A 20,634-nucleotide genomic window follows, 5' to 3' on the forward strand; every position below is an offset into this window, starting at 1 on the left:
TATTATATAGATTAGTTTAATATGAATATGACAAACTAAGTTAATACAATAAAATATAAGTATATCAAATGTCAATTGACAATCAATTTCTTATATCAAATCAACTACACTTTTATTCCTTTGTTCTTCTTGGAGAATAAATATGACTTTTAATATTATCTTGTTTTTTACATCAATTATCATTAAATAATCACTGATAACTGGTATGACATGTTTTCTTTAGATTGTTCTTTGTGATGGTTAAAGAAGGAAAAGTGCCTTACAGTGTGAAACAGTCATTTCTGATGACCATCTTTTAGACTGACTTTTCTAAGGCCTAAAGTAAAGCAAGTGTCTGCCTTGTGTCAGGCAGTCATTTCTGATGTGATTTAGGCTAAGCTTTCTAAGGCTTCAGATAAAGAAAGTGTCTGCCTTGTGAGGCAGTCATTTCTAGGCTGCTTTCAAGATCATAGTGGCTATGTAGGTCTACGTAGCCACTACGACCTTGAACGATGTGCTAGCCTAGCCATAACAAGCATTAATTCATACAATGCATTCAATACAACCTAGATATCTAACTTAGCAGCTGGGCTAGCTGCTACAATCTTGATGTGATTTAGACTGAGCTTTCTAAGGTTTCTGTTAAAGTGATTGACTGTCTGTGAGGCAGTGATTTCTGATGTGTTTTAGACTGACCTTTCAGAGGGCCCCAGTAACACAGGTGACTGAGAGTAAGGCAATGATTTCTGATGTGTTTTAGACTGACCTTTCAGAGGGCCCCAGTAACATAGGTGACTGAGAGTGAGGCAGTGATTTCTGATGTGATTTAGACTGACCTTTCAGAGGGCCCCAGTAACACAGGTGACTGAGAGTGAAGCAGTGATTTCTGGTGATTAAGACTGACCTTTCAGAGGGCCCCAGTAACACAGGTGACTGAGAGTGAGGCAGTGATTTCTGATATGATTAAGACTGACCTTTCAGAGGGCCCCAGTAACACAGGTGACTGAGAGTGAGGCAGTGATTTCTGATGATTAAGACTGACCTTTCAGAGGGCCCCAGTAACACAGGTGACTGAGAGTGAGGTTGTGATTTCTGATGATTAAGACTGACCTTTCAGAGGGCCCCAGTAACACAGGTGACTGAGAGCGAGGCAGTGATTTCTGATGATTAAGACTGACCTTTTAGTTCAGAGGGCCCCAGTAACACAGGTGACTGAGAGTGAGGCAGTGATTTCTGATGATTAAGACTGACCTTTCAGAGGGCCCCAGTAACACAGGTGACTGAGAATGAGGCTGTACTGCCATGTCCATCATCTGATACTTGTTCTGGTCCTCTACCATCTCTGTCAGTTGAAAGGACCTTTTCATTGTACTGCTATCTGGACACTAGAAAAGGGAAGACAGCATCGAAACATGAACATATGTTCATTGGTAATTCTTAAATGAACAAAAAAATCACTCAACATTTGAGATATTGCGGTTAAAATACAAAAGAAAAAGTTGCTGGGATTTCCAACCTTCTTTGACATGATCTTCGAGATATCCATTTCTGTGATAAATCCATGGTATCTGAGATATCCATGTTTGAGATAATATATTAATTAGGGATGTCAATTTTGTCCATAATTCATATTCGAATATTCAATGAAAGTATTAGAATATATTCAAATATTCGATAAAATAAATAAAATTTAGTTAATTTCAAATGTACATCATTATACTCTCATGGCAGGTTTGCATCGGTATTTGGAAGTAAAATTGGACATAGACTTTTGTAGGTGCACAATAAGGAATTCTACATTTGATATCTGTCAATGTTTGAAATAAATGATTGATTTAAGTGTATACAACCGAAATATAAATGTAACAAATGATATCTATACAAGTTCAAACCAATGAACCAGTCGTTTAACCAGGGGCAAGATTGTCGTTTACTCTTCAGATTCAAAAACACGTAATTAATTACAATTATCTGCTTAATAAAAGATATTATATAATCTTTGATACAATGTTTTGACAATATAAACAAACAATTTCATGGACAATTTTCCTAGGTCATTAATTTCCCGATAATGATTTTAAATTTTTAAAATTATATTTAACCCGAGATAATCAAGTAATTGGTGCATTATTCTGAAATTGAGCCCTTTACAATATTACAGGCTGATTCTATCAAAGATGTAATTCAATGATCAATAAAAATTATTTTCATAAGTACATCCTTCACGTCTCTTAGACATTCAAGAAGGTTTCATTTCGTTGTCCTCGGTTCTAGATCCGATCATATAAAACTACTGAAAGTACTTTTTGTATCATACATTAATAGTTCTTGTTTATTTCTATATACCTTACTATTTCTTTATACCTAACTCAAAATGAAAATAATTTGGAAGATCTATAAGATAAGAAAGTAGCAAAAGGAATCGGGGATCGCTAGTAAATAAAACGGGGATAATTCCAGAACTGTTCTAATTAAAATTTATTACCTTTTTTGTGAAATCTGAAAACCACCGAATATTCGAATCTCAAATTCATATTCAAATATTAACTCATCGAATGAATATTCGAATGTTCGAATATTTGTTAACATCCCTAATATTAATACTATTTGAGATATCCATGTTTGGCATATATGCATGGTATATACTGAGATATATTCATGGTATTTGAGATATCCAAGTTTGAGGTATATCCATGGGTATTTGAGATATACATCTGAGATATATCCATGGTATTTGAGAGAACCATGTTTGAGATACTGAAGTTCAACTGTACCTTAATAGAGGTGCGTGAATCTCAAAAGTAAACCTCTATATAAATGTATGATTTCATGCCACCCTATACACAGTAATCCTTACCCTTAACAAGGGTTCCTTGTTTGAATGTCTTTCCCAGGCATACTTAGCACTCTCCTGATATTTGAATGGTCCACTGAAGGTTGCAGTGAAGGAGGACATATTGAATACACACACAGCACTTCCAGGAAGGGCATTACTATAAAGAATACAGAAAAAAATCTTTCATGATTAATACATTTCGCTAGATGAGTTAAATTGAATGAAAAATAATGAATCTGAGCTTCATAGGAGACATGTGCTTAATGTTGATTATGAAACTGCTTAATATGCACTAGATTGACCACAGCAGCTTATTTGAGCCTCTGACTCAAGAACTTAGATACTGTGAGCATAAAAAAAATTATAGCCCTCTCAAAAATTTGTGCAAAATTCCTCATCAGCTGATTAGTGTGATCATAAACTAGCACATTTGGGGCAAAGTACTTATATGTTTAAATCTATTAGCATCCTTGAATTAGTGAGCAAGAAGCAGTACGAAAGATGCTAAAATTTGATTTCTGCTAAAATAAGTACAGTATACTATATAATGGGTTTTCCTGTGTACTTACTCGGGTGTTGTGAAAACTCCATACAGCAAGCTTTCATTATTGTGTTTTAATAGATATGTACTCTGTAATTCATCAAAATAGAATGGGTATTCGCCAGGAATGGAACAATTTAATCGTGCCTTCAGGTAAGTTGTCCAGTTATCCTTGAAAAACATCTCTCCACCCTTGTCAGACTTTGATGAAAAAAAAAATGATTAGGAAAATTCTCCAGTAGCCTTGCAAAACATCATTTATTTTTTCAAATTTATGCTCAACAAACTTTGCAATATAGTCAATCCTCATGAACTCAAATTCAACGAAATCTTAAAACATTTCAAATATAAAAGGATTAGAAATAAAAATCTTAAAAAATAGAAGACAGAAGTGGATGGAATTTCCAATTTACTTGAACATCTCCATGGTATTCAAGATATCAATGTTGGAGATACTGAAATTTCACTGTATATAAAGATGAAAGTTTGGGGTCTAACATCCCATAGTATAATACTTAAAGAAATATAGAAAATTCAGAATTCTCAATGACTGTTTGTATTTAACAATCTACATCACTTTTTCTATAGGAACTTAAATATACTTTTTTTAAAACCTCCTACAAACGTTTATATTTTTTAAAATCATTTTGAAATTAATTTTTTTATTATATTTATGTTTGCAAGATTTTTTTTTGGGGGGGGGGGGGACCTCCCCCCTCTTTCCCCCACCTATCAAATTTTTTTTTAACCTGAGTCAGGAAAGGGCAAGCAAACATTTCTTTAAAAAATAAAGATAGCTTAATTCAAATTTGTATAATTTTATAAAAAAGGGGCATTAGTTTGTCATTTTAGACAATCTGTCATATGTACTGAAAATTACTTACCTTACATACTCTTGCTACCCTTGCATAGATTCTCTGTAATAATTAGATAATTACTGATACAACTAAGATAATTACTAATACAACTTTATAAAAATGCATACTTGATGTAGCACTGTTTTAATTACCAGGTACATTTTGTAATATTTTCTCAAAATTTTTGCAGTACCTTTTCAAAGAGAAAATCAATAAATATATACTTACCTTGCCACAGTTGATATATTCCGTGGCCACTTCTCGGAAAAAGAAGTATACAAAGTCTCCTATTTCATAAGCTGATACAAAATCAGGCTCTGCAAATCAAATACCTCTATAAGAGTTACTGCCCTTTGAATACTGCATGCCTACAGGACGCTCAAAACTTTTATAGTAATGACAAGAATGTTAATATTTATTGTTAATTCAAATTTAAAATTAAGCTAGTAATAAAAAACATCATTAAATTTATCTATTGACAAGGATGAACAAGGACAAACAAAATGAGATGAAAGCAGTAGCCCATTTCAAGACAGTTTTCAATGTTAAATGGTTTTACATTTGCATGGCATGATTTAAACTAACTAGTACATTTTACAGTGTAACCAGTTTGTTCATGTTGCTTTTACCATTGAACCACTTGGAGTTTTGCTAGCATGATTAACTAGCTGGCATACTTAGTGTCTTCCCTTTGTTTCAAAGTAAAGTGTTAGAGATCAAAATTAACAGGCTAGGGGTCGAGGTTTATGAATATTATCTCTGTGGACTTTTTAACAGTTATGTTTTAAATTTTGATTTCTAAGTGGCATTTATAACAATTGAAGTGGTCAATTTCGCCAGTAGCCAGTTCTTCGAGAAAACACTGTTCATGTTGCTTTTACCATTGAGCCACTTGGAGTTTTGTTGTGTCCTGAGTTTTTCGTTGCTGTGTGTGTAGATTCTGTAAATGACGGGTATTCTTTGGGCACTATCTACTGATGTAGCGCTGATGTAGTCTCGCTGACTGGTGATGATTCCTGTCGAGTTATGGTGGGGACTAAAGGGACAGAAGCCATAGGCCCGGGGGATGGTCTCCCTTACTTCTGTCAGATTGTCAGCCTACAGAACAAATGCCTCCATTTATTTTATACAGTTGATTAAAAAAATTCATAAATCAGTGTATGAAACTTGTTGACAAACTCGGTAGCTGGAAAGTTCTAATTCTTAAAATTAACATAAAACACTAAAAATTTGTTAAGAGTTATAGATCCTGTGAAAAGTTTCTCAGGTAAGCTTACTGAAATTATGAAAAATGCCAATTAAGCTGTTTAAGATAATATTCTTGAATTTTTTTTTCAATTGTAACATTACTGAAACTGTTACTTATTATTCTTTAAAACACTTTATTTAAAAAACATTCAATATAAGCTAGGTCAATATAATGCTAGGAGAATTATTCAGTGGACAAAAGATATATTTTATGAGAACCAGTACAAAACCCTACACTTGCTGCCTTTACGTGAGCTGAGAATTGCATAATATATTCCATGATTTCGCTTCATCACTCATTAAAATAGTGGAACACAACTTAACAGATTACTTTTAACAGCAGGGTATTTATTTTTTAATGCTGGGAACTTTTTCTACAAAGAGATCCAGGTTGTCACGGCGATACTTACAGCCCTCCAGGTGCACCATGGGTTGAAGGCGTTGGTGCCACACACTAAGATGTCGTCCTGGTATACCAGTAAAATTTTGATGAAATTGTAACAGTCACTCTAAAAATGTTAAATACAAGCTATTAATATTAATAAATAATTGTAATATAGACATCAAATATCCAAATAATTTAAGTTTATTAGTATGTTAACTTTAAGTATTTCATTGTAATAAATGCATCTCTAGTAGTCAAAAAAGTAAATATGTATTTTTCATAATTTACACATGCAAGTTAGTACACTTTTTTGTTTAAAGCCTGGTTACCATCTATGAAAACACAATATTAACAGTATCTTTGGTAAAAATTCATGAGACAGAAGTGCATGACTGAATATGAATTCTCAATTAAAATAAAAGTCCAAATTTTTAGAGAAGTGACAGGAAATACTTTCCCCTAACTACTGAAGGTCTGGGATTTATTAATAATTAAGTGTATTTACAGGTGTGTTGAGTAAATGAGATCTTATATCTGTAATTTAAAGGCACAGAAACACTTAGATCCCAAACCTGCCATCAGGTTTTAATCAAATTTCATTATTATTATTATAAAATATGCTCTACAAAATGCCAATTACTACTGCAAATTTACTACAAGGCAAGATTTGTATTTTCAACCCAAACCATCAGAGCAAAAAAATGGCACATCAGGCAACTAACTGATATCTTATTACTGTCAATTAAATCTTGATTTTTGTCTAAATACACTGCACCGGTAATGCACGGAATTGAACTGCCCGGCAAAGAACTCTTATTTCATCCCTTCCCATGCATCCATTCCATTCATTAATTCAGAAGACGGGGGGATGGGTGTGTAAGAGCAAAATATCTTGCTGAAAATAATTTTCACAACTACTTCCTTTATAGCTGTTACTATACAGGAAACATCGTAGATCAAATCTGTGAGAAAAAAAGTATTTCTTCTTTTTATAAAGTCATATCTCTGAAATAATCAGCCCAAGCAGACAGAGAGAGGACTAAAAATGTGTAAATATGTTTGACCACTTGACAATCCCATTGATCATCTAGGTTACAAGTTCCTATACTCTTTGTCAACAATTCTAAAATGCACCCAGAGTTCTTAACTTTCTCTCTCTTATATGATTTCAACATGCAAAGATTACGTAATTCTGATGCCACGACCACTAAATTAAGTTTACTTCTCTCTATTCAAATTGTGTACCGTAATGCTATCCACTTAACGAAACTCAAAAATTTCATTCTTTTTTTTTTCATGCAAATAACCCCACCCTTGTTAAAATACTACTGACAATGCACAACACAGAGATCTAACATCCATTAATTTAAAAAAGCTTGCTCTGACGTCTTTGAACAAAAGGCCAAAAAAAAAAAGCATGATTCACCATGTACTCTAAACTGTTAAAAGACACCGGTGTGTAGAATATGGCTTAATAATCATTAGGTCAGTCTCATAAATCTGCTCTTTTTTGACAACTCAAATTCTGGAGAGGATAAAAAGTTCAATCTATTGCATATTAACATTCAATCAAAAGTAGACAAGTGACAACTACCTTGGTATCAGCTTTTGACTTTAAACATGTGTTTGCAAAACAGTGAGTATTTTTTGATAGAATATATATAATAAGAATATATATTACATGTATTATATTTCATCTTTGTATTCAACCTTGACCTTAAAAATGTCTTTAATCACCTTGACCAATGATGACCTGTACCTTACAGTTAATCTAAATTTCAATTTGAGATGCAGATCAGCACTGATTCTTATTTTCCAAATTCTTGAAGTGGCAAAATTCAACTCTTCCAAGATTTAGCTCGTATATGTTTTTTATGTGTCCATTCTTTATGTACAATACTCTTATTTCACAGACCATCTAAACCCCCTCTACCATCTTTATCCCTTCCCCTATCTCCTGACTATGCCCTTGGCTGTCATACCTCTTGCTGTCCCCTCTGCACACAGCTCTCTTTGTCTTCTGACTTCCATTCCAAGCTCTCCTCTAAGCTAAGATCACTGAGGGAAAATCTCCAAAGCTGTTCTCTGCAAAGAGCAGTGTGTGTTTGGTTAGTATTTCTAGTGTTGAATTTAAGGTTCACTGACCCTCTGATAAGAGAGATAACTCTGACTTGGATTAATGACTATAATTCATCTATAAAATTGTCAAAAGGGGCTTTTTTTTTGCTTCAAAAGGTATGTTGAAATTGTGTGCATTTTGATTATAAATTTAATTTCTTTTGGAAAATCATTGGCATTAAAACAAAATTTTGTATGAGAGAACATAGGGATATTGAGCCTTAAAAGTCCAAACAGAAATTGACAATACAGAGCCTAAGGACACTGACCTTGCTCCCACTTACTGGACTGACCCAAACATACCTACCTTGCTCCCACTAACAGCTGGTCTCTGGTGGTGTCTATAGTTGCCTGGACTGACCCTAACATACTTACCTTGCTCAAACTAACAGCTGATCTCTGGTGGTGTCTATAGTGGCCTGGACTGACCCTAACATACTTACCTTGCTCCCACTAACAGCTGGTCTCTGGTGGTTTCTATAGTGGCCTGAACTGACCCTAACATACTTACCTTGCTCACACTAACAGCTGATCTCTGGTGGTGTCTATAGTGGCCTGGACTGACCCTAACATACTTACCTTGCTCACACTAACAGCTGATCTCTGGTGGTGTCTATAGTGGCCTGAACTGACCCTAACATACTTACCTTGCTCACACTAACAGCTGATCTCTGGTGGTGTCTATAGTGCCCTGGATTGACCCTGACATATTTACCTTGCTCACACTAACAGCTGGTCTCTGGTGGTGTCTATAGTGGCCTGGACTGTCCCTAACATATTTACCTTGCTCCCACTAATAGCTGGTCTCTGGTGGTGTCTATAGTGGCCTGGACTGACCCTACAATGTCAGGATGAGTGTAGATCTGGAATGTTGTAGAATCTGTGACCAGTTCTGAAAATAGCAAAAGAATTTCAGTTCTATGCAGGAAATCCTTATCCCTCTACAATACCTTTTTATTGCAGCATATTTTTATTTTTTCAGAATAAAGTACAATGCAGTTACAGGGAACACACTTATAACGATTGCATGCTTACAGTGAAGTACCATAGTTTTTATTCCCTGTGGTTTTAACACATATAATGAACTTAACCAAAATAATTTAAGAACCAATTGTTTATCCCTTTTACTTCGCTATAAAGATGTTTTATTGTAATAATAAATGCTTTAAGTTTATCATAGTATACAAATACAGCACACTTCTTATTCTTAAAATCTCATAACCCACATTTTCAATGTAAATGATATTTAAACGATTTAAAATAATAGCTGAGTTTTAGAGCAAATGGTATTTAAATTTTATCACTTATCCAAGAATTTCAAATCTGACATTTGATTAAATATAGACAGAAAATGACAAAACATATTTGCCATATCTCTGCCATTGTTGAACATTATAGCAGCTTCATTTTAAAGTCACTGCCCTCTAGATAAATCTAATACAATTTTCATGATAACTTAAATTGCTTAATTCCTATTGAGTGTTCATCATTTAGGAGCAACAGGAAAGCTATAGGGACCAATATCTCTTTTCCTATTTTTATCTACTTTTACATCATTGATACGAAATTTTACTTTAGATTTATTACCATAGCAAACTAAAGGAGGTGGGATGGAAACTACTATTCTTTTTTAAAGATTTTCAGTGTAGAATATTTACATTTGTTACAGTAGTTGATTTGTTTTAAAGCTTCATTTCCAAAGTTATTCTCATTTACCTGGTACAAAAAATATTAGTTTGCTACCTAAAAAATGAGTAATACATGAACAGTAAAACTCAGTTTTTGTTTCCTTAAAACCAAGATTCTTTTTATATGTATGAAAATATACAGTCAAACCTCGTTATCTCAAATCCAATGGGACCAAGAAAAACTTCGAGATGTCCAAGGATCTGAGATATCCGGGGTAAAATACTAAAAGAATAAGGGATTGATACTTCCAAATGACTTCGACATATCCATGGTATTCGAGATATCAGTGTTCCAAATACCGAAGTTCAACTGTAATGCAAAGTCATCACTATGATTCATAAAAGTTGCCTGATAACCAAAATTTCCTAATAAGCAAGTTTCTTTACAACCAAGTTTTACTGTAATATGCATTTTAGGGTTTAAGTGAATTGAGATGCTAGCTATAGCTTGATATCCAGTTGTTATATTTTACAAAACGACCTTCAGTTCAAGGACACATTGATATATACAAAATTAACCTGTATTAGAAGTTTACACTTGATGAAAGATTTACCCAGAGCATGTTTTGATTGCAGCATCACCAAAAGGCTAAGTATACTGATTGATCTGAGAAGCCTTGCTCTGTAACATGAAGACTCTTCAGACAAACTGCAGATAAGTAAGATGTAGGTAATTGGCTTTTCTCTTCTTTCTTAAAACACATCTAAGTCTTCTTTTTTCTGCCCAGAACCTTGGTTAATTACAAGATGCACCTAATACACTGGAGTATAAGATAATCCACCTGACTGATGACATTTAAGGCTGCATTAATCTGCTCAATTAATTCCAATGCACAATCACCACCACTGTTCAGATAAAGATTATCTCCCCTGACTTTTCAGCTAAGCTCTGCTCAATGTTACGTCTATGTCAGCTATGATATTACCTTATTTATTGATGTAATAGTAAAACTTGTCCAATCTGTGGACATCAAATTCACCAGATTAGACAACACTTTCAATGATTGAATCTTCTGAAAAATACTAACAATTTTCATCATAATAGGCAAGATTTCAAAATACACAACACCCAGCTTAGACAAGTTTTACTGTATTATAGGTACTCTTTTATGATTTTTATCTGGTAAACTACTTGAAGGATTGTTGGGGTATATTTAAAAAATTGTTCTTAAATCTTGATGTAAAAAGCTATTCAAATATTTTTGTCTCTCATACAAAACCTTTATCAGAATTGTTTTACTTATCATGTACTTCTATCTCCTAATGGTTCCAAGATTCTGGGACTGAAAGGCATTTTCTGAATATCACATTGTTATTATGCTAAGAAAATATCCAAACAAAATGACTATTTTATCTGATTGGCACACTATTTACGAATATATTGAATATTAATGTTCCACACTAACATACATGTAGCTTCAATTGCAAATGTTAGCCAGATTAAAATAATTTCACAGGTTTCCACTCATCAACAACAACAAAAAGGCCTTATAAAATAAGATTAAAATGATAACAATATGCCCTCTTACATAATCAAAGAAATATAAAAGAAAGACATCTTGACTGGAAACTAATAATCATCAAAGAATTTAATGATGCATCACAGAGTGTAATACTGAGCATGTTAACAACTGTGCATCTTCCTTTCATGTACTGATAGCCCTGTATAAAACTGAATGTTGAGTTTTCTTAATACAGATAAAAACACAGGTGTTTCATAAAATTGTGTACTCAATGCATACAGTGAAACCTGTCTTAACAACCACCTGTTTATACCAACCATTCCCACTTTATGACTTTTCACTCTATGGATACATTAGATGCATTTTTTGGGGGTGGGGGGGGGGGTTAATTACAAAAAAATATTATATTTCATTTCTCATACATGTACAAACATAATTTAAAAGGAATGAAACAACATGAAGAAAAGACTCTTTATTGATGAAAGAGTCAAAACGGTACCGGTACTCTGTAAAATTTCAATAATGATGTCTGAAATGGTCAGAGAGAACCCAGTCTGGAATAAAACATAGGTTCTGTATGATAGGCATACATCAGATCATTAGAGATTCCGCATGCTAAAACACATCAACTTGAGGCATACAATTTCTTAACTGGTGCTTCAATCACCAATACAAGTAAATAAAAATGTTCTGTAGCAGCTTTAATGACCAATAAACACCAGAAAACAGTAACCTAGTGCATGTTCTGGAGAATTATCCTGAATTCAATGGTCTGGGCATGTAGACATTTTATTTTGTAACTTAAATGTTTTATGGCTAACTTTATGATTTTCTCTATACTGTAATCTTTGTATTTTATTGTCTTGAGATACATTTTAATATTTTCACTAAAACAACACCCCATTAATGATAAGTTTACCTCTCATAAGCAAAAACACCTGCTTACTTTGAACTTTATTTCAAAAGCAAGAAATTCCCATCAGAAAGTTTTTTTTAAAGCTTTATAGTAAAAGTGTGAGTCTTTTTTTTTATTTTATCACATACCATACTCTATTCTACCATCAAAGACCTAGTTTCTCAACTAGGTGTTTAATTCAATATGTCATAAATAGTCAAATTTTCCTTCTTTTCAGTCTGTCATTCTTCTTTGTGTGGATGAACAAGGGTAGGGGTGGGTGTCTATCACCACTACTGTTACTGTTTACCCCCCCTCCCCCCCTTCCCCATAAATGAATTGCCAATCACTGATTGTGCACCCTTCTTCCAGACTCTGTATTAAATCAGACTCATGTAAAATGTAAAATTACGGCTGTGAGCTATATTTTTATGTACTGGTTGTTCTCACTACAACCAAGGGTTTGTCATGCAATATTTAAAGCTTTATAAGTTAGTGTAAATTTTATTAAATTTTTTATTGTAATTTTAAAGTTAAGATGTTTATAGGCAAATAAAAATATTAGAATGGAGAAATATCATTACTTTTTACCTGTTAATTTACATTTGTACATGCATGCATTCCAACAGACTTTTTTGAAACAATAATAATCATAAGTTTCAAAATCAAGCAATGGCTACATAAATGACTTTTTAAAAAAATCCTGCTGCATTAGAACATGTGTTTTATCAACTGTGCTTCATATGTTCAGAGTTGTGGAAAACTGCCCGTCATGCCGGCAAAATATGTGTGTGACCGGTTAAAATGCTATCGATGTCAGTCCAAATGACCAGCCCTTTTTTTAGTCAATTTTTTTTCTTCCATTTATTATCGGTGCACTTCCCAGGTAAATTATTGTACCTTATATGTGATTGCGCAATACTTTTTCTTTACACGAGTTCTAGACTGAAAATGAAAGCGAAACCAGCATGGTCTTGTGACCTATTAAATTTACAACGGGGCAGAATTAAGTAGAAAACATAAAGAAACAGATAAAGATAAAATATGAAAAAATTTAGACAGAAAGAATTCAAACACAGTTGGGGAAAATCTAATACTTCCGACTGTCCTGGATTTCGCTTTTTCACCATGCAATCGTGTTGATATCTTTATTAACGATGCACAGAATTTCTTAAATTTTTAAAATCATTTAATTCCCAAATGCATAAATGTTTCAAAAAAATTACTTTAACTATGCTCACCTGCCCAAAAGTGGTGAAATCTAGTATTGTTATAAATGCAAGAAACGAAATTGGAAGAGGACTTTCAAATGGAGACTGAATGTTATATTATTATTAAGTAAATAGATGTGTAATGAAGTGAATAAATTTATGCTTTTTTTTAGTTTTGCAATTTATTATTTCGGACCGGCAAAAATCACTTCGGACCAGCTTATTTTGTCTTCTTCCCAGTCTGAATGACTGGCTATCTGAAAAAGTTTTCCACAACTCTGATGTTACAAAGAAGAATCACAGGAACGTAAAAAATATTAAAGTCACACATGATGGGAAGATTAATGAAAGGGCAGTAACCTGTCTATTGGTTCATCACTTCGTGTAGTCAACCTCTAATATTCTATGATAAGGTTCCCACTTTACAAGACATTCCTGGGCAAAGCGAGTAACATTGTAAATTTATGTTCTATAGATATGATATCTTTTAGTGTAAAAAGGATATTGAATTTCACCTTCAATTCAAAATCAGTCATCTTGCAATTTGTCAAACTGCAGTCAATAATGTCCAAGTTTTACATAGTTAACCTTATCTGTGGTTTTGAGTAAAGAAAAAAAAAACTTTTAATAAATACGTAGCTAAGTGGTAAAATAATTAATTGAAGATTTCTTTCAAAAATTAATTATATACATATTTTGGTATTAAAATTGAAATTGTTTCAATTTTTCAAAAAAATTGGTGTTAATTGGCAATTAGTTTACTTATTTGCTGGAGTAAAATGATTGAAATTATAATGCAAAATTAATTAATGTACTACTCATCTCAAAACACTGGTATACGATGGAGCAATCAGTTTAAATACATTTAATGCTCTTCACAATAAAAAAAAACATCTTGACTTCAGCTTTAAATGTAGATTTTAATACCCTTAGATTTGCAATACAAAAATACCAATGAAGATAAATAAATACGAAAACTTACTTAATCCTCTAAGTAAGGCTTTGAATGTCAAAAATTGAACTCAACTTATTTGTAATCAGAAAGAATGAGACTCAAAGCACATTACAAAATGACACCCCACTACAAATAGGAGCTGTCAATTTCAGCGGTTTAAATCAAATCTTGCAAAAAATGTGTCAAAATTAAAGTGCCACATGCTGTTTGGCAAAAAGATCAAACCACAAATTATGTTGCGCTCATTCAATTAAGACTTAATTCATTTATGAGAATTTTTTTGCACTCTGAAATTAAATTGAAAGTTCTTTTTATAAAAGAATATTTTTTTAAAATGTGGAACAAGGTTCAAGGCATAATTAATAATAATAATAACTAGATGAGATCTCGTTGCGAGCAAAGAGTAGGTCTTCCGTTAGATTTCTGATTGGGAAATTTTTATTGCTAAAAGAAAGTAAAACAACTTTAAATGTAAAAAATATTCATATCAATTCTTCAAAATTGTTTAGCAACTCATAAAAGAGTGAAATCTATCAATTTCAATTAACTTCTGGTCTTTTTTATTCACTTCCGGTATGACCAGAAGTACTCAAAATGACTTTAAACTCCTCACTGAGTGTGGAGGAATCATCCCTCAAAGTTTCGAGCAAAAATGAGCATTTTTTTGACTACTTCCGGTTCGGAAGAAATAACTTCCAGTGGAAATAATATGACTCGAAACAGTCTATTTGCCTCTATTAAAAACATTTCAATAAGAAAAAAATGAAAATTTGCATATTTTTAAACTACTTCCGGTGGACAACGGACATCACGGCAACAAACACGATACAGGTTTCTCAAATCTACGAGTCACAATCTATCATCCCTGAAAGTTTCAAGACTCAATCTCTAACCGTTTTTGAGAACACTCGCAGACAAAATGCCATTTTAAAAATGGAAAATTGGCCATATCTCGCAACCGGAAGTGACGACGACAAAATAAAAAAAAAACACATGAAGTTCAGATAATTTGCCATCACTGCTGAAAGTTTCGTGAAAATCTATTGAGGCGTTCTTGAGAAATCATCTGCACAAAATCGGTAAGAAAAAAAAAAAATAATAATAATAGTGGAAAAGAAACAACTGAATCAGTAGAAGGTCTTCCGTTGGAAACGGAAGACCTTAATAAATACATAGCCAGGCACATATACTATATGTGGGCACTTTCTACAATACATTAATTATCCTAAAAACTCAATGAGCATAAAACCCTCATAAATAATGGTTCTCACTGACCAGTATGAATATTAATAAAAGCAAAGATCCCCTCCCTCGCTTAATATTTACGACACATCATAAATCAACATGAAAAAATAAATTCCAATGGTTCCAGACATCTTTGTTTGGAGTCATGTCCAAGAACTGTTTACAGATCATTGATGACTTAAAGGCCTGATTTTTCTACACAAAAACAGATTATTAGGCTCCAAGACACCAGGGTATGGACAGACAAATTACCTGCCAAAAAGGTTAAAGACCGAATTTATGGGGGATCTTTAAAGCTATGATTGTGAAATTGACAAATTCTATTTATCACAGAGTCCATGTTTAATATCACTTTAATCTGTCTTAACTGACCAGCACTGTACCTGATACATGTATTAAACCAGCTGTTCTGACAACTGAATTTGTTCAGTTATTTCAATTAAGAAGAAAAACTGAACTAGAACAGTACAGCTAGTATAGTATAATTTTTTACCCAATTTATGATTTAAATTATGAAAGAAAGCAGTAAAAGATTCTGTGATCCCAGTGGTAGGAATATAATCTTTCTGATCTCTGTACACATACACTAATGACATTTGATGTTTTGGTTCTAAACCTTCCACCAACATAATTAACCAGTGCTATCCCCTTCCTCTCTAAGGTTAAAATCTAATCTGGGCCTTCATTCCAGCTTTGCTCATTATCAGTTTTAACCTTATTTTTTTTTCTATATCTCTGATAAATCATGGTTCATTTTGGTAAAGTCACAACAAGGTAGTTAGTTTATGACAACAACACAATGACCTTGACCCTGATTCGCAAGATCCTAAAAATATTCTGTCTTTCTGAGATTTATATTCAGATGTCCATAAATTTTATTTACTTTTATTTTTTTTCAAAGGTGCATGAGCACTTTAAGATATCAATACATGTACTCCGGCCATTTCAAATTGGAAAAAAAAAATCTTCTATTTTTTTTTTTTAATTTTAAATTTAATCTAATACATGACAGTAATTCATACAAATCATTCCTAATGACTTCTTGACCAACAAAATCTCCTGAAGTACGGTTTCCACAGCAAGTCTCAATAATGATCAGGTCGGAAAAAACCCAACAATGATTCTAATCTCAACACCCTTTAAGAAGATATTTTTGTGAAGAAAACCACATCTTACGCTCTGGAGATAAAAGATACTGGGAGGCAGTTTACTGAGTGACTGGACAATTTCATGATATTCTACTAGATTTTTTGGTGCCCAAAACCTGCTCGCCTGTCTTCCTGTCAAAAGGTTGACCTCATTTTCTTTCAGGTATGTCCACCTTCCTGTGTATTGTCCTGTCAACCCCAGAGACCCAATACACATAAATTTCACATCTACTTCACATCTCTATTCCTTCTATTCTGCCAAGGGAGGTAATTAATGATAAAACTATCAGAACACGACTCTCTGTAAATTTCTTTAATATTTCATGACATCATCTCCTGACATGTGTCAGAAAATCCTCCACAAAAAAGTCTACACACAGGAATTCAGTGTTTTCTGGGGTCAGTGGATCTGACCTTTCATTCAGGACATATTAGAATTATCCTAGGGAGGTTGACAACCAGATGTACTTGATGCATTTAAAGTTAATTAAGCATGTATGTAAGACATGCTATCTCGAGCAGTTGTGTGTATGAAGACATCTATCTATGACGGCTTCCTATAAGTGTAGAAGGGATGTTATAAGATATCTACTAAGCTTAATTATATCTTCACACGTTATTCTATTCCCGATCAAATTTGTATGAAATTTTAAGGATCATGCACTTTCAGTTTATTTACCAATTCAAAAATTTAAAAGTTTGTATGACTTTCTTCTAAATAAACTAATATTAACACATTTTGATCTCCTAATATTGTAGTAAGTATCAAATAGGAAACAAAAGAAGATCACTGGTTCAAGAAGTCAAGGCCATTTCTTTTATAGTTTTAAAGAATGTGTAATTATATAATATAAAAACCTGGAAAAAACTTATAATCTATTAAAATTTATAGATCTTGACCTAGGTAGTAATAAGTCATGCATATAATGTCAAAATGTTAATTCAACTACTACAGTATATGCAGAACAAATTTCAAACATTACCAAAGGGTATCAGATATAATTTCAAATCAAGTATAGTATTAATTGCTTTTCAATTACTTTTAAATCCACAAAGAAATTTCTCAAAGTCTTTAATATTTAATACAATTCTGGAAACTTTTAAGTCTGACTACAATACACACAAACACTACTGTATTAATTCTTTAAGCTTTTGGACTGGTTAATTTATGATTCTTATAAATTTGATTAAACACCCATTAGGTCATTTATAACACATCATAACAGTATGTGACTTCAAAAATACAGTGGTCCAGAATGTGGTTATCCGACTCTTTCAGGAGAGCAGACTTCCCTCAATTCTGGGTATATTCTAACTTGTTATGGTGAGAAAATGGGATTACATCTCCATTAACAGGTCCTAAGGAAATCCTTCTTCCATCCTATTTAATGTAACTATAACACTTCTTATGGTGTGAACCACCTGTGCCTTTAAATCTTAAAATCACTAACATCAAATCTGGTACAAAATCTTTAAACAACAACAAACAATTTCTTGTACTGAGTATTACAATCCCACATTTCAAAAAGAAAATCCACAGGATAAGTCTGTCAATATTTTTAATAATTCTCAAATGCATCAAATTCGTTCAGATTTCAAATGGGGTCAATTGCATTCACAGGTTCAGACCTAACATTTTGGATATCTACAAAGATCTGAAACACTTCAAAAGGATCGTGCCCCCATTTTTCTGTCTATTTAAGTGATTACGACAAAGTTTAAATCATTTGGACACACCTGTAGCCTCCCAATGAGACTTTAAGTAATTCAAACTTGATAATTTAATACAAGATGATCCAAAGCCCTTAAAGCTTTCAACAAGGAAACATGTCATTCAAGTTCTTCTCAAATGTCCCTGTGTCAGTTGAGAGATGTCCCCACATTGAATCATAAATACATCAATTTAAATGTATACCATTTTGCACGTACAAAGATGCAGTTTCTTTCATCTTTTGAGTGTACTAAAAATAGAAAACATTATACCAGCTGTGATGAAATTTTATGAACAAAACCATTAAATAAAACCTCATCAATAATACCTAAATCTGGAATCATAAATTCAAAGAATATGCGTGTTTTACTCTATTTTTTTTTTTTATATTATGAATCGGGTTGCTTTTGCAAGAGTACAAATGTCTGATTGTCTTATTAGCCCCACAAATAGCTTTAATTTTCTTCCTTTATTGCACCATTTCTGACATAATGTCTTAATACTATAATTACAATAATCAAGCAATTATGAACCACAACAGTTTATTAATAAAAATCTTTGGAGGCAGAAATTAGATGTATCATGAAATGTACTTCTCTTGTTTCACAAAATTACATAATTCTGCACAGAAAAATTGCATTAGAGATGTATAAGGTTTGATGATTTCATACCCCAGTACCAAAGATAGAGAATTAAATGTTTTGCACTTCTATCAATTTCAATTTTTACAAAACTGCAAAATTCCAGTTAAAATTGGACATGCAACTGCATAAATTACTTGTTATACAGTATACTGTAGTTTATCATGTAGTATGTACCAATTTTGTTTTTATATTTCCAACATTTTTTCTTTTTTGCTGACATTCAGGATACACCTGTCTCTGTCACAGATTCCAATACATTACTTATCTATTAAATGTGACAACATTACGTGGTCAAGACTCAACACGCTGATAATTTATCTCAGGTGAAAGGTATTTTAATGAGCACACACAGAGAAGGGGACCAGATAGCACTGCCCTGACCCAGCTCATTACCCCTATGTCCCGGTCAGGGCAGGCATTAATTCCACTGAAGTAGACCAGGGACTGTCCTACAAAGGTCAAGGTCAAAACTCTATCTGCATGGACATAGCCAAACTCTATTTCCTATTTAAACAATTACATACAACATGCCTATTTTAGGAAGCAACACTGAAATTTTATTATTTCAGTAGAAAGTAATTGTGCCTGTGGTTGAATTAAAATTCAGTTTCTGTTGCCTGTCTCTTTAGATTGGTTATTCGTATTTTTTGTTGTAATTATGAACTATATGCATAAGGACACAACATAACCACACCATTGCCATTGATCTATGGCCCACCAACAACTGGATTATATATTTCATAACTACCATTGGTGTTTTTTTATGGAAATAAATGATATTCATTAATAACCTTTAACATAGCTGCAAAAACTTTTGAAAGAGACAATAAATCATCTCTAACAACTTTGTTTAATCTTTTTATTTTCTGGAAGATTACCAAAAAATTAAAACTTGCCAGTCTACCAGTCAACAAAATAAAGTGATTTTCTCAAAACTAATAAACCAACTGTAAAAACAGAAATACAGCTGTATTCATTGTATTAAAAAAACATTCAAAGATAGGTTACATGTATACTTAACTGAAAATATCACTTATACCCTTAATTTGGGGAGGAACCATCTTAACCCTTTTAAAGTCAAAATTCTTGGTCATATTTCTAATAACAAAATGACCTCATCGAGTTACATTCAATCAGACTTCAAAGAAATTTATTTCTAGTTTAACAGAATTTTTTCTACAGCAAGTACAATATTGATATTATCACTGGGTTTCAAGTAAAAGATTTAAATCAATCACTTTATAAAAAAAAGTTTTCAAGATCAATACACAATGAAACTCGAAACTGTAATAAGAATTGCAGATTCCTATTGACAAAGTAGTGTTTTCATTGACAAATCTTACAAGCTTCAAATATTCTTTTCGATCAACTAAACAAATATTTATGTCGCACGGACAGACAAGAGACCCTTCAAATGTTATTACCAGACTTGATTACTGTGGAATAATAACAATAAACGGTAACACCTATAAAAACATCACATTCATGAACTTTTCTCTGGAGCCCTTTAATAAAATCTTAACCACACAAGTCGTGTCAAGCAAAGTGTCAAAAGAGTTGTACATTGTAATCAGGTTTGGATTTTTTTGGAGACTTTCAGGTTTATAAAGACTCTTAACACTGGTGAACACAAAAATCAAGAGGGATAAAGCGAGGTCAAGACTACTGAATGCTTTAAGGGCAGTTTTAATGCTTAATGATGGTCCATCC

At 32.8% G+C, this 20,634-nt stretch overlaps 1 protein-coding gene across 1 annotated transcript in view; it reads right to left on the bottom strand.

Annotated features, from left to right (window-relative positions):
• Positions 1 to 20,634, bottom strand: part of LOC133189977 (semaphorin-5A-like) — a 54,676-nt gene that overhangs the window by 9,846 nt on the left and 24,196 nt on the right. The window contains exons 4-12 of the mRNA XM_061325432.1: positions 8,748 to 8,856; positions 7,829 to 7,931; positions 5,872 to 5,970; positions 5,095 to 5,311; positions 4,442 to 4,530; positions 4,241 to 4,273; positions 3,385 to 3,557; positions 2,837 to 2,972; positions 1,231 to 1,364 (exon numbers count right to left, since the gene is read on the bottom strand). Of these exons, the coding sequence (XP_061181416.1) occupies positions 1,231 to 1,364; positions 2,837 to 2,972; positions 3,385 to 3,557; positions 4,241 to 4,273; positions 4,442 to 4,530; positions 5,095 to 5,311; positions 5,872 to 5,970; positions 7,829 to 7,931; positions 8,748 to 8,856 (1,093 nt within the window). The remainder of the gene's footprint in view (positions 1 to 1,230; positions 1,365 to 2,836; positions 2,973 to 3,384; positions 3,558 to 4,240; positions 4,274 to 4,441; positions 4,531 to 5,094; positions 5,312 to 5,871; positions 5,971 to 7,828; positions 7,932 to 8,747; positions 8,857 to 20,634) is intronic.

The sequence above is a fragment of the Saccostrea echinata genome, unplaced genomic scaffold (assembly GCF_033153115.1).
Source record: "Saccostrea echinata isolate AGI-Se365-2 ecotype Australia unplaced genomic scaffold, CSIRO_AGI_Sech_v1 ptg000020l, whole genome shotgun sequence".
Lineage (NCBI taxonomy): Eukaryota > Metazoa > Mollusca > Bivalvia > Ostreida > Ostreidae > Saccostrea > Saccostrea echinata.